This window comes from Microtus oregoni, unplaced genomic scaffold, assembly GCF_018167655.1.
Source record: "Microtus oregoni isolate MIOR12 unplaced genomic scaffold, Mior012 000018F_ref0000195, whole genome shotgun sequence".
NCBI lineage: Eukaryota > Metazoa > Chordata > Mammalia > Rodentia > Cricetidae > Microtus > Microtus oregoni.
Window position 1 is genome coordinate 38,347,003 of NW_024543077.1, and position 14,974 is coordinate 38,361,976.

General features: G+C 43.5%; 1 protein-coding gene across 8 annotated transcripts in view; it reads right to left on the reverse strand.

Annotated features, from left to right (window-relative positions):
* Satb2 (SATB homeobox 2) overlaps nt 1–14,974 on the reverse strand; it is a 174,159-nt gene that overhangs the window by 67,831 nt on the left and 91,354 nt on the right. For all 8 annotated transcript variants that reach the window (XM_041668062.1, XM_041668058.1, XM_041668053.1 and 5 more), the window contains one exon: nt 3,771–4,243. In XM_041668062.1, the coding sequence (XP_041523996.1) occupies nt 3,771–4,243 (473 nt within the window). The remainder of the gene's footprint in view (nt 1–3,770; nt 4,244–14,974) is intronic.

Genomic DNA, 14,974 nt, shown 5'->3' on the forward strand with positions numbered 1-14,974 from the left:
CGTACAAATAATAACAAAAGACAGTAAAAAGAAAACTACAAAGGGGTTATCTAGTTCCCAAGCTAGAAGCAAAGCAAGTTGTTACCAGACAGATGCATAAATGACTCTGAAAGGCCTATGTAGCAAAACTAAAGTGTATTGAAAGCCTGTAGGGGTGGGAGTGGGCAAGGCACACAGGAAGACAGCAGGGGAAGGCAACAGTGAGAACAGACTATATGGTATCATAACAGCATTTGTGGATGAAAATTCCATGATAACATCTATTACTATGTAGTAACTTAAAAAAATAAATTTAAAAACTTCTTGGAAATATAATCCCTAATGATGTCATTTTGCCTAATCAAACAGCAAATGCATCAGCATCTAAGGTAATGAGCAAGTTTCCTTCAATAACATATAGTTCTCCAATACCATCTACCATCGGCGTGAGGTTTTCATCTGGAAGTCTTGGAAGCAGGCAGACAAGGTTTCCATGTTTACAGTCTTGATGGACTGCTGAGTGATTGCAAGCTATTTTGGTTTCTGCACACCCACACACACACAAACTAGTTAAGACTTTTTGCTAAACCTTCAAACAGACATCCAGGGACACAAGCTGTCATGTGACACGGCCCTTTTTATTAGAGAGAATAACAGAATGAGTCCTGGAGAAGCCAGTGAGTTCTGTAAAACACTCAGGCACGTGAGAAGATGCTACCCATCAAGAGAGCAGCCACGGATGATGTCTGCAGATGCCTGTCAACAGGAATGGTTCTGGCTCTGTACAGTCAAGAAGTTAACCAGCCTTCTGGAAAAGGGTTACTATGCCATCAGCCACTTTTGCCATGAATTTTACCTGGCGAGCTACTCTAGCACCCAGAAGTGTCTGGTTCCACTCAGAAAAGGCTCCCCATTTGGAAAACCCATGGCTGGTTTCATGGGGCAGACTACACCGTGTCTCCCATTTAACAATACAGCTGGCGAAACCAGCTGCCCATTTGTGCTGCTAGTGGGACCGCAGGACGTGGAGCAGAAACAATCTGCCTGCTGACCTCCCGCGCGAGTTCACACTCTGTCAATACCATCTACCCTGATTAGGCTGGGCTTATATACAACAGGTTATGATCCCAGAGGGATGAAAAGCTTTCCCAAATTAAAAGCAGGATTTAAAGAGGAAACACGCCTGCGTCCCTATGTGGTTTCCATTTGATATCCTCAAGGCTGGCCCGTGAACTCAAAGCTCGTGCTGACTGAAAGGGAATGTTTCTTTCTGGGTGTAGCCCTCTTACAAATTTAATGGCACGGAGGAGAAAATAATAAAACGTGTTCTGTGCTTCAATTAGACCTTTATAAAGCCCGGCCCTTCGAAGGTGGCAACGCCAAGGAAAAACCTTGAATCCTGACAAAGAGATGTGGAGGATTCCTCAGGAGGAGGCGGAGCTCCAGGAATCCGGTGCCTTGACACAGCAGACCCTCTCACTACATCTGTCTGTGGTCTTGACTCTCTGGGAGTCTTCTCCCACGCTTCGCGCTATTTGGGCAGAATGTAGACTGCATTCCGCTGCGAAAATCCAAAGCGGTACAGCTACGCTCTCGATTTTATCCTTAGCCAAAAAGAGCTGTGCACATAACTAGGCAATCAAATGCTGGCTGGGCATGAAATGTCGATTCATGAGCACAGATGACAGAATAAAGAACCGCAGAAGATAGACGTATCCCTCCACTTCGTATTTTCAGTGATGGGCAACAAGATTTTTCTCCAAGGGACCGGAGCCTTATACGACCCCAGCCTAGGTAACCATGAACACGAAAGTGCGGCCTGAGTCTTTTAAGTCACAAGAAGATGGATAAAACATATGTGGGTCTCCCCCAAATGCATTTTCCAAGTGATGGGAACAGGCTGTACCATGAGTAGAATGTACAAGGTAGCTGTGCACCAAGGGAGCATGAGATTCCACCTCTGTCCTTCTGCATAACAAACACATGAATATGGAACCCCAACAGCCCCAGGGCCTCGTCTTTGCTCCCAGCCAGCAACTGTTTAACCACAATCAACGACTCCATTTCTGGTTCATGTTCCTTAATTCGATCTGAGGCTAAAAACCACCTTGTGTCTTAAGTTGACTCCCATCAAGCTGTTCCTGTGCTCCTGGCTGCCTTTTTAATGCTTGCTTTTGAAAAAGCAACCTGCTTCTGCACCCTGGCACTGAGTGGCACCTTAACCCCGGAGCGCCGCTCCTGTCCTCACCACTGCGAGAAACCGATTCTCAGAAATAGGAGGCGGAGGGCTCCCCACCAACCGACATCAGGCCAAATCCTCGGACATAAGGTCAAGCTTCTCTTTCTCCCTACATCTTGACTTTCCCCCCACATGTGAGTCTTTAGAGCAGTGGTTCCCAACCTTCCTAAGGCTGCTTCCCTTGGATACACTTCTTCATGTGTGGTGACCCCCAACCAAACAAGGATTGCTACTTCTTAACTGCAATTTTGCTGCTGGTATGGATTGTAATGTAAACATCCGATATGCGGGAGACCTGACATGGGACCCCAGGGGGTCATGCCCCACAGGTTGAGAACTCTTGTTCTCACCTTTCTTCCCTCTTGTGATCACCTCCCTCTCTGTGACTCCAGCGCCTCTGAAGGACCCTGCTGCCATTTCCTCCCTTCGCCTGGTTACTACCTGCATTAGCTACTTTTCTAGTTCTGTGATCAAACTCGGAACAAACGCAAATTAGGGAGAAGCTAAATGGTTTATAAGCCTACAGGGCAGGAAAGATGTGGGATCTGACAGGAACCGGAAGATTTACATTTTCAGGGACACGCAGGTAAGCAGAGAAAGAAAACAGGAAGCTATCAACCCTCAAACTCCACCCACAGTGACGTACTTCCTCCAACAAGACACCTCCTAGTATTCCCCTGACCTCCCGAAACAGCACAACTCCTTGGGAAGCCTGACACCATGATGGCTTGGGTCAAGCCATCACATCCGTTCCCCTTCCTCCTCTAACTTAAATCCCGGGCTCTGTAACACTTCCAATCTCTTGGTCTATCCCTACCCACTGTTTTCAGTGCCAAACTTACAGTTTCGATGTTCACTGCCAGTCTTCCTAAGAAATCTGCCAGTCTTTCGAAAGTAAAAACAATCACCGTGGCCTTTCTCAGCCGCCCCTGCAGCGTCTCCCGGGCTGTTTCTCATAACTATACCTTTGCTGGGAGTCACCGGGATCAAGCCCCACCGCTGCCGCCACCACTGTTACTGCATCCCCCTGGATCTGCCCGCTAACACCCTAGCTACAATTCTACTCCCATCATGCTTCTTGATGCTCCCCTCCTCTCTCCTGCTGTGGGTCTTATTGGGCTCTTCCCCCACACTCCTGCCAGTCCCTCAAAGCAGTCTCCTAACTGGCCATCCTAGCCACCTGCTGTAATAAGAGAGGAAAAACCAAAGACTTCCTAGGATCAAAGGTTGCATCTTGAGTCATGGCACATTCCCACAGAAGACCTGTGGCTTTAAAGTTCAAAACTCCTCATCTCCATAAAACATTCTGAAGACATTATTAAGAGGTGAAGACATGTCATATTTCTTCCTTACCCTCTTTGTTTTGTTTTTAAGACAGGGTTTCTCTGTAACTTTGGAGCCTGTCCTGAAACTAGCTCTTGTAGACCAGGCTGGCCTCAGACTCAGAGATCCTGCCTCTGCCTCCCGGGTGCTGGGATTAAAGGCGTGCGCCACCACTGCCCAGCTCTTTACACTGACTCTTAGTCCCTAGGAAGAGTGGTGTTAACTGTACCTGTGTGCGGTTGAATGCCACCCTGGCGAAGACAGCCTGGGACACGCTGGCCCTCTTCAGCTCGTCTCTGACTTGCTGGTAGATATCGGGAGAGACCTCCACAGAGGAGTTAGTCGGCTCTGGCTTCACTGCTCTGGGGATGGGGGGATGGTTCAGGAACTGCTGGTTGATGGCTTGAGGGTGCTGGTGAGCCAGGAGCCGGCTGACGGCGATCTGTTGGTTGATCAGATGGGCCATGGCTATCTGCTGCCTGACGAGCTGCGGACTGAGCTGGGGTGAGAGGAGCCCGGGGCTCATGATGGGCTGCAAGGCGGGCACTTGGTTTCGTATGGGAGTGCTGTGGTGGATTTGGCTATGAGGAGACTGTTCGTTGGTTTTCCCCAGGGATGCCAGCTGGTTCATATTTGGTAAATGCATTGGACGCTGGCCCAGAACACAATAGTCTGAAAGGTTCTCTCGCTCCACTCTTTCCACTGTTAAGAGAGACAAACAAAAATTCACCATTATTTTCATGGTTATAATTTATTGCTAATATATAGAGTACCGAATTGCTATGTATCTGCTACATTTATGATACTAATATTTTCAACAAAAGTCAGAAAAACTCCAAAGAAAGAATGAGCTAGGTTTAACTTAATCATTATATTAATAGATATTTTTCATAAAAGATATGAAAATTAAGATCTTGTGAAAAAAAAACAAAAACAAAAAAAGTAAGCATTTCCTAGACTAGCCAAGGCAAAAAAAAAAACAACCAGTCAATCCAATTCTAAAGTCCCAGACATCGCTACGCCTTGTGATCACTCTCCATAAACAACGTTAGTGACAAAACCCCTACCGCTCTAGTCTACAGTTGGTGGCTAAGAGAACTGTTGTTCAGAGTTACGGGGAGAACAGCAAGGGCAATGTTGCCTGCCGAGCTAGCCACCTTCTCATTCTCCACCGGGCGTGCGCCAGGGATACAGCTTAGCTCCAGAGTGCCTACTGATCACGTGACAGTCCGTGCTGAAAAATGCTGGAGACGTCTGTGGACGTGCTCTCTACATACCCATTATCTCCTCGTTTGTATCTTCTTTTGGAAATGGATATTTTAACACTCCCCAGAAAAATCACATCACCTTGACAGGACATTAGATAAGATTCTTTCCTGCTGCAGGTTATCTATCTATCTATCTATCCATCCATCTATCTATCATCCATCTATCTATCCATCCATCCATCCATCCATCTATCTATCATCCATCTATCTATCCATCCATCCATCCAGCCATCAATCCATCTATCTATCTATCTATCTATCTATCCATCCATCTATCTATCATCCATCTATCTATCCATCCATCCAGCCAGCCATCAATCCATCTATCTATCTATCTATCTATCTATCTATCTATCCATCCATCTATCTATCTATCATCCATCTATCTATCCATCCATCCAGCCAGCCATCAATCCATCTATCTATCTATCTATCTATCTATCTATCTATCTATCTATCTATCATCTATTTATCTATCTAGTGCAGAGATGACTAAAGCTTTAAAGAATAACCTTGAAAGAGTAAAGGGAGAGACTGCCTCACAGATGCTCAAGTCAAGTCATGGGATCGGTCATCTGGACAGGGGTGTGGACCACCGTCTTACCTATGCTCTGTGAGAGAGATGGCTCTGCAGTTAAGAGCACTGGCGCTCTCCCCGCAGACCTGGGTTCAGTTCCCCACACAACTGTACTTTGTTGCCCACAACAGTTTTATTTGAAGCAAGCACCCAAGACTGGAACAACTCAGCTGTTGCTGTTACAAGTGTTGGCTTGCAGGTGTCACCTTGAGAGTGTATTTGAAAACGAATTTCCATGCAGCCTTAGTAAGCCTGACTTATGACTTCAAATATTAGAGATAACTTTGCAAAAACCTTCAAAAGAAGTTCGGTATAGCAGCTCAGGCGGAGATCACTGTAAGTTCAAGGCTGCCCTGATCTACAAAGAATGTTCCAAGACAGCCATCTCCACCAAAAATCCATTAAAGGTAAATTCAACAAGCATTATTTGGGGTGGTTACATGCTGGAAATCAGAACTATTTACCTGCAGGAAAAACACTCTTTTAAGATTTATTTTCATTGTCTTTAATTGGGTATATGTAGGTGGGTATGTGGCTGTGAGCTCAGATACACACAGAAGTCAAAGGCAAAGTTCCAAGCAGTCAGCTGCTGGAAAAAGAATAAAGGACCTCTGCAAAAATAGGTGTTATTAACCCCTGAGTCATCTCTCTATCCCCAGGAAAAACTTCTCCAAAGAACTACTTTTTACCATTAATGTAGCATTTGTAGTTTGCTATACAACTTATACTGAAAGAATTTAGTATAAGGAGTAAGTAAAAAATATAGAGACTAAGAGAATTTAGATGGTTACGGCAGTGGCTGGGAAACAGAGAGACACATAAACAGTCTAAAGAAAATCAATCAAAAAGTGGAAGAAAGTGGGGTTTTCCTCTAAATTAATACCTTCCACAATGTGACTTAAAATTATTGTGGACATAAAACAGCACATCAAAATGTAAGTGGATACTGGCCATTATTAGTCCATGTCCGAAAGCTTTGTGTGTTTCCAGAGTTTCTTGGAGGAAGTCAGGTGACTGGCCTATCTTAGGATCATATTTCTATATATACAGCATTTTTTTTTCTTCTTCTAAAGAACCAAACTTTTGTTCAGTTTTCCTAGGAATTACCAAATAAGCCAAAAGTTTACTTCAAATTTCTTTCATGTCTTACTTCGTCTTTGAACGTAATTTCATTTGGTCGCCACGCCACCTTTCCTGCAGAAAGTTCAAGGCAAACAAACTGCTTTAACCTCCTCTGAAGGCAGGCATTTTCCAATCATTGTATTAATTAAACGTTAAAGTACACGGCCTTAAGTCTGAACCAGGCAAAGGGCTACGAGCCTTCTGATAAGGTAACCCAATAGGGCTTCCCCTGGCGGGAGAACGACCCCCGCGTAATTATTGAAAGAGAATGTGAAGAGCATGAACTACCTCCAGAGGAAAGCTACGCTTCACGGACACAGACGCTTGGTCTCGGGTAAATGTCTGACTCACTGGTTTGATTGTGCTGTTTCCAAATCCAGTCAAAGTCACGATGAATTCAAATTTTAAATCACTCCCAAGTCCTTAACAAACTCTTATCCCCATTTTCCTAGCCAAAACACAGAGACTCACCCTCCAAGAGCTAATTATCCAAACGTTTAGCGTTTTTCTTTTTTAAAGACTTACTACACTTGAATGAGTTCACTGTTACATGCTATAGCTACATGACAACTTTAATTTAAAAAAATTACAGATCTAGTTATGATTATATATGTAAATACATGTAAATTACATGTAAATATAAGAAATCAATAAAACCTATAGGAGTTTGTATGATGAGCCAAAATAATTAGCGCATATTGCTTTAAGTTTACACATAATAACATCTATCATTAAGAGCCCCCAGATCTGCAGCCACATTTGGTGGTGGCGCACGCCTTTAATCCCAGCACTCTGGAGGCAGAGGCAGGGGGATCTCTGTGAGTTCAAGGGAGGGTGCAGCCAGGGTGTAGGGGTTAGACCTGAGGTCTGCTCTGGGTTCCTGAGAGTTCAGAGACTCAGAGACTGCAGGGCAAGGCCAGTGACAGTCAACATTATTAAACGGTATTACCACCCACGGGCATCAGAGGCCTCACAAGGCCCTCGGCATCACATTCTACCAAAGGGCACAGAGAGATACTCTCTTCTCCGAGGTCATCCTCATCATGAACAAAAGACATTTGTCCCAGCTACTACTGTATTCCAAGCAACTGCACTATAGCCAGAAACTATTGCCAAGAATTGACCATCGTCTTGTTTTTGTTTGTTTGTTTGGGTTTTTTTTTTTTGAAGAAACTGATTGAGCCTAATATTTAAAAGCTATATTTAGGGAGACTCCACTTCTAATCGGCTGGGGGATATCAACAAATAGTTTTCAGTCTATATAGCACAGTTGCTTAGAATAAAGTAACAACATAACAAATTTGTGGTAAACGTATATATGTTAAATTATTAGAAAATATTGAAGCATATATTATACATACAGAATATATGCATGCAAAAGAGGGGGAAAGGAGAGCACAAAGGCTTACAGGCCAATAGTCTGGCACCTGATTCACTTTCTGGAAACTCTAAGTCAAATCTTTCCAGATGTTGGAAGTGGGGTGTGGTGTAACGGCTGCGAGCAGGGGCTTCACAGCCACAAGCCAGGTCTGCATCCTACCACAGCAGTTCGGCAGGTATGTGACCACTTCCCCATGCCTTCATGTTTCATCACTAATGTCTCCTACCATGAAGGAAGGTGATGGACACTGAATGAGCTCATGCCTCTCTCTCATCAGCTTCACATGGCCACTGACGGCCACACACTTCAGGCCTGTGGTCTGGCAGACACTCAAGTGAGATCCTTCCGTATACACGGCACACAGGAAGATGGTGAGGGACGGTCGTGGGGACTGGACTCAAGCAGTCTAAGCTCAAGGATGATCACACCATGTTGTGTCTGCTTGGGCATGTCTGTTTATAAGAGGATGCCACTGTATAATCTGTGCTCTAATCTGATGCTGCTTCCTCCTGCTAAATCTAATTCCTAATAGAAAGGCTATCATCTTATTGAACTTTAATTATATTTTTAACGTATATGAGCAATCAGAATTTCCCCTATAGTTTTATATTCATTGACCATTATATTTTTGTTGAAGAAACTCTGATTGAACCTGGCTTTTAAAAGCTATATTCAAGAAGAATATACTGAATAATATATTTTTTATTGGTTGGGAGACTTCAAAGAAATAGTAGATTCCACGGACATAATTTTTTTTTTCCTGAGGCTTACTTATTTTTATTTTATGTGTGCGTGTTTTGCCTGCAGGTATCTCTGTGTGCTACATGCACTCTTGGTGCCTACAAAGGCCAGAAGAGGACTTTGGATGTCTTGGAACTAGAGTTACAGACTATTGTTAGCTACCATGTGGGTGCTGGGAACAGAACCTGGATCCTCTAGAAGGACAGCCAGTGTTCTTAACTTTTGAGCCATTTGTCCAGCCCTATACCTTATTCTTATCTTAGGAAAACCTTTATCTTAAAATTCTAAGAGTAAAATTTCAAAGTTCAATATCATTAAGATGTTTGTTAAATTAATATTATACATTTCAGAAAACACTTGTATAATTGTGACTGACAGATAAACCTTCTTATCTGACATTTTTAACTAGGACATTCTAACCAACGCCTTCTGTCTCCCAAAAGAACCTCTTCCTTGTGTTTGCATAACTCTTCCATGGATACCAATTTGGAAAACGTAATTCCTTTACTTTAAAATAACTCACTATCCCATGGAATCATCGGCCCCATGACACACACAAACATGATACTACTGCTCAGTTTCTCCAAACGAGGCTTACACGTTCCTACACTGAGCAGGGTGTGGTGGAGCTGCGCAGCCGTGTCCAAGCTCTCCGAGGTGGGAACAGGAAGTACAGGACATTAAGGCCGTGCTCAGCTACACAGTAAAGCCAGCCCGCGTGCCAAGAATGCCCGCCTTTAACACCGGAGTTCGTACGCAATCCCTTGAAGTGGAAGGCGATAAGACAGAACGAGGATGCAATGATAAAAACCCCACAATTCTACGACCAAAGTTATAGGGCTGGCAAGAAGGCTAAGCGGGTAAAGGTGTCTGCCACCAAGCCTGACAACCTGAGTTCGATCCTCTGGGTCCACGTGGTGGGAGGAAGGCAAAGATTGCCAGCACACTGTTCTCCAACTTCCACGTGCACACCCGTGCACACAAAGAGAAATGGAAACGTTTGGAAGAGTAAAATTCGGAGAAATGCAATACAAGTACATTTAAGTTTCGGTTTTCCGCATGAAAAACAATAAATCCACTTTCTTGGCCAATATGCATCCTGTAGAATCCTTTAAAGTAGTTGGTCAATGTCTTGGGTTTTTCTTTCTCTCTCTCTCTCTCTCTCTCTCTCTCTCTCTCTCTCTCTCTCTCCCTCCCTCCCTCCCCCCGTCTCTCTCTCTCTCTCTCTCTCTCTCTCTCTCTCTCTTTCCTTTCTTTCTTTCAAACAGAGTAGGAAGGAGATTTAAAATAACCTTATTCACTAAACACAGTGACTTACACCTGCATGGCTAGTGCTCAGGAGGCTGAGGCAGAAGGATCGCCATGAATTTGGGGCCAGCCCTTGAGGGATATCTCAAGGCAAACCTAATACAGTTGCCTTGTGAATTGGCCCTGGAATCTGCCCATAGTTACAGTGGGCAAAAAAGCAATGAACTGGGTAAAAGGTTTTGCAAGGAGAAACTTCCAGAATCTCTGGCCTATGAATTTTTCTTTAAGCCATTAAGATGCTTATGCAAATGTGAACAGATTAGCACGAGTGGGTGCTAATGGATTCCTTAATAAGATAACACTCTGGTATTCCCCAGAACCTCATTTGGACACCCTGGGCAAAAGAACATAAGGGAAAAACCAAACAAACAAACAGACCCTCTCAATGCCACTTGAAGCCCTCAGAAGCTCTCTGCAAGTGATTTCACAGAGGTGAGACAGACATGGGTTCATCTTGGGCACTCCTGGTAGGAGTTCTGCCAACCAAACCAGTTCTTATCTGAACCTTGAGTATAATACAGAGATAAGGCAGTCAGGATCGCCTTGGTTTCTAAACCTTTACCCCAAGTTCTCTGCTACATCGCCCCAAACCTCAGGGGTAATATGGATAATGAGTTCCTTAAAATCACAAGTGAGAAAACTTGTTTAGAGTCAAATAGTTTTTTAGATATAGAAAATATTTGGGATTACTCCAAATAGCTAGCACTATAGCTCTAGCATGATTAGAATAAACAAATCGTGAAGGCAATCAAAACTAGCCTTTATTATTGTTGATTTGGATTTTCTTTCCTTTTTCTTTTCTTTCTTTCTTTTTTTTTTTTTTTTTTTTTGCTTAACTTGAAGTGACACACTCACTGCCTGGATGTTTCACGAGTATTTTTGATGGATTTTTTTTCTTTTAATTATTAGATTTATTGACGTGGAGGAGAGCAGGGCATGCATATGGAGGTCAGAGAACAACTTGGAGCAGCCAGCTCTCTCCTTCTACCTTGCGGATCCCATAGACTCATCTCAGATCGCCAGGTGTGGGAGCAGGCCCTTCATCCGCTGAGCCCTCTTGCTGGCCCCCTAGCAAATCTTGTTTAGAAACAAGATACATGAGGCCCAGAAATTTCCCAGTCTGTAAAGCCAGTGCAACACTTGGAAAGTGTTAGGGCCTGGGGTACCAGCAGGCCCTGCCATCTGTATCCCGGCTGAGGGTTCATTCTAAACCTTATTGTTGTTTGGTTCCCCACAACTGTGAAGCCTAAATAAAAACAGCTCCAGTTTGTAGAGGAAGATGAAGCTCAGAAAACTCAAAGCAGGTGAGAGAGCTGGAAAAGTGGCATTTCCAGGCTCCTGGTGCCAGGGGTCTGTAGCTGAAGCTACACCGTCCAAGCTGGCACACACTTATTACTAGATTTTAGGGTTAGAAGCAGGGCTAACGAACAAACTTCCTTCTGCAAATCCTGCTTTTGGCGGGACATACGAGTGTGCACACAAGGCTTGTGACAAGTATTTACACGTGTGAATTGGTGGCCAGGTGGATTTCATGAGCCATGAGGGTCCACGTGTGTTCTGCAGAGCCTTCCGAGGTGACACAGCCCGCAAAAGCTGGTCAGGTCAAAAGAGACGGCAAGACCAATAGCTGAGTTAAGTAATCACTAGTGAAAGATTATTCGTGCTTTCTTCTTCATTTTAGTTGAGATGAAAATATTTATTAATCAATGATTGTCGGCCAAGAATCATGCCAGTCCCTAGATTCACAATACCAAATAATTTTAACTTAAGGAAAAGCTCCACCTGCATTTTTGCTTCTGATAAATTACCTACTTGGTGCACACAGGTGGACATAGAACCTCCGCCTATGACTGTGACTTTCTATGAAAAACAAAAGCTCCTTTTAGTGTGTACCTGTCAGTTCCTTAGCAATTAAACTACTCATTGGAGATATAAAAATACATGATGATAAGCCCCTTGTTTTATTTTTCTTGCATCCTGAAGAGTTTTGCCCCAATATGAAGGTCATCAGCTTGTGTCCCACCTGACCAATGAGGGAGAGAAGAAGCAAGCACCATTGGTAAATTGTGTACACAGAAAGTGTTCGGTTGAAACGGCCAACAATAAGTCAGATGTGCAGTACACACATGACATGGTAACAAACACCCTAAGGCCCCAGGCAATCAGAGCGAATTCACATAAGACTGACTTCATGAAGTGGGCAATCAGGCAATGATTTTGGCCCTCCAAAACTGGCAATTTCGTGTGGTTAAATCTGGTATTTATTTTGGCTCCTCTTTCTGAGCTTGGACAAGTATTAACAGCTCTACTGGCCCCCTGAAGTCTTCTGCTGTATGTAGCTCTTTTAAAAACGTAAACATAATGAAAAAAAAAAAACGTGTCCCGTGGACCAATATTGAATATGCCTATCTATGAAGTATTTCTGATTTATTATCTCCTGGTCAATAACTGTAAATACAAGTCAATTTACTATTTGGAAGCCAGTTTCGGTGAACGTAACAGACAAACACAAAGGGGCCTCCATCCGTCAAATACAATCCCACACCATCGAAACCAACAACCGGAGAAGAAGAGCTGACTAAATATAATTAAAGAAAATATTTAGGAGTCTGAAAGAGCCGAAGGGTAAAGGCGGCTGGGGGTGGGGTGGAGAGGCTACATCTCTTAGGACTACCAAGTCTACAGATTTTTTTTTTCCTTTTCTCTAAATTTGTTGTAGAGAATTTGTCTCAGGCTTGGGAATTCGTTTGCAAGGTCTCTGCCTCAAGCAAGACATCCAGAGCCAACTTGTTAACTCCCAATAAAATGGCCTGTGAGCGAGGGGTACCAGCCAGGCCTGTGATAATGCTGTATGCTGGCTTTCCTTAGGTGTACTTTCCACTTATTATCAACTTCCTTTCCCCGTATTAAGTTCTCTAGAACATACACATCTGCTATAAAGCAGCCGGGATATGGACGCCTCTGTTTCTTTGGCAGTGCAAGCTCACAGGACCCGTTAAGGTCCACGGAAAAAGTGATCACTGTCCACTTTACTGCCCACACAGCCCCGCCCCCTCCCTGGTGACACAGTTATCCTGGCTCTAAGCAGTTTGATAGCACCGATCATTCCAAATGTCCTGTAAGTGTAGATGAAACTGCTTGTATCTGAGGGTGCCTATGCTTTTGCCTTTTGTCTTAATTTAGGCTATAATTTTAAAGTATGTTCAGCCCGTGGTGCAGAAAAGAACCACATGCAGAAACTCAACATTGTGATTCAGACAGTCTGCCTCTTCCATTTAGCACTCAATGCATGTTAATTCTTTAATTCAACCTCCTGAGAAAAGTTCATCAAGGAGACAATCGTCCCTGATTCAATCTTTCCAAAAGGCTGGTCTCCCTGACTGGATGAATCATAAATGTTATAGGCCATTTCTTTTAGGAAAAATAATAAACTGGTTGGAAAAAACATTTCAAAGAGGTATTTTTCTTTGTGCAAACAATTCCCAATTTACAGTTAATAAAGTTATAATTATCCGTTTCTAACTCTTTAGTTCAATAACTAATTAATATGAAAGGAATGGATTATTTGAATAGAGTATTAGCCTCCTAAGCTCATTAGCTATATGAATTAAATGACCAAAATTATCATCTTTTTCTTTCATTCAACTGAGGGGTTTTAAGCTCTCAGTCAGAAATAAGGCTGGCTACAAAATAATATCTGCCAAAACAAGGCCAAGTGCATTTGCTCACGTAAGTTCATGTACATTCAATTCTACCTACTAACGCGAAGTTCTTATAGTAATAATGCCTTATATTCGCTAGTCTGAGGAGAGCCCAAAACAGATGTGTACCCTGGAGCTCTTTTGTCCCAGAAGGACCCGTACTCCAGACAACTCTAGATCAGCTGTTCTCAACCTGTGGGTCCTTTAAGGTCTGCATATCAGACCTCCCGAATATCAGATTTACATTATGATTTGTAACAGTTGCAAAGTTACAGTTAGGAAATAGCAATGAGATCATTTTATGGTCGGGGGTCCCCCAACATGAGGAACTGTATTAGAAAGGTTGAGAACCACTGCTCTAGCTTCGTGGGAATTCCTTTAGGGGTTCAGATGAGCTCAAGTTCTTGCAAAAGGCAGAATGAAGGCCACTTCAGAAGAGCAAGGAGCAGGCTGGAGAACCGTTTCCCATGAGGCACTTGGACTTCCGTGCTGGGATGTCACAGAGCACTTGCTCTTTAACGAACTCAATTTGAATTCAAGAGAGGCCCAGACGTTATAGGCAATTACTGCTACCCTTGGTTGCCAAGAGGCTGCAGGTAAGCGCCCTCGCTGAAGATGCCACACAACACAGGAAGGACCTGAGCTGGATTTGCCTTGAAAGCCTTTCTCTGAGAGTGCAGAGAGTGGAAGAAATCGTATTCCCTGGGGGAAGAGCCCCCAGACTGATTGTCCAATACCAGATGGTCAGCTCTGAAATCATATACATACAAGAGACTTTATATAGACTGAGCATGGGTAATGTGTGTGCAAATGCGTGTGTGTGTGTGTGTGTGTGTGTGTGTGTATAAAATTAAAGAAACAAAAGAATAAGCAGCCATGAATGAGAAAGAACAAGAGTGTCTTCATGGGAGGGGTTGAAGAAAGGAAAGAAAAAATTGTAATTATATTTTTATTTCAAACAAAAATTAAAGTATTACTAAAGGAAAACAAGAAAGCTCCCTCGGGTCCACCTGAGCTACCTAGCCCAAAAGTGTGTGCACTAATCATTCTCCAGCTCTTCGTGAGGCTGCTCGCTGCCTCTCATCTTGAATGACTCGCTGATATTTCTACCTCCTTGCCCACTCTCATCAACGCACGTATGCGCTCACTAGACATTTGTGTAATCACAGTCTTTGTCTTGTTAGGACCGCAATTCTTTGTTTCTTGTGAGCATGCTGTCTTTTTGACATAGAAGGCCTACGTAAGACTCCCTGTGATGGCCCCACCGTTAGAATTCCTCCAGCAATGTAAGAGAAAAGCTCAAACTTATTTTCAAATGTTAGAACCCATGCTACC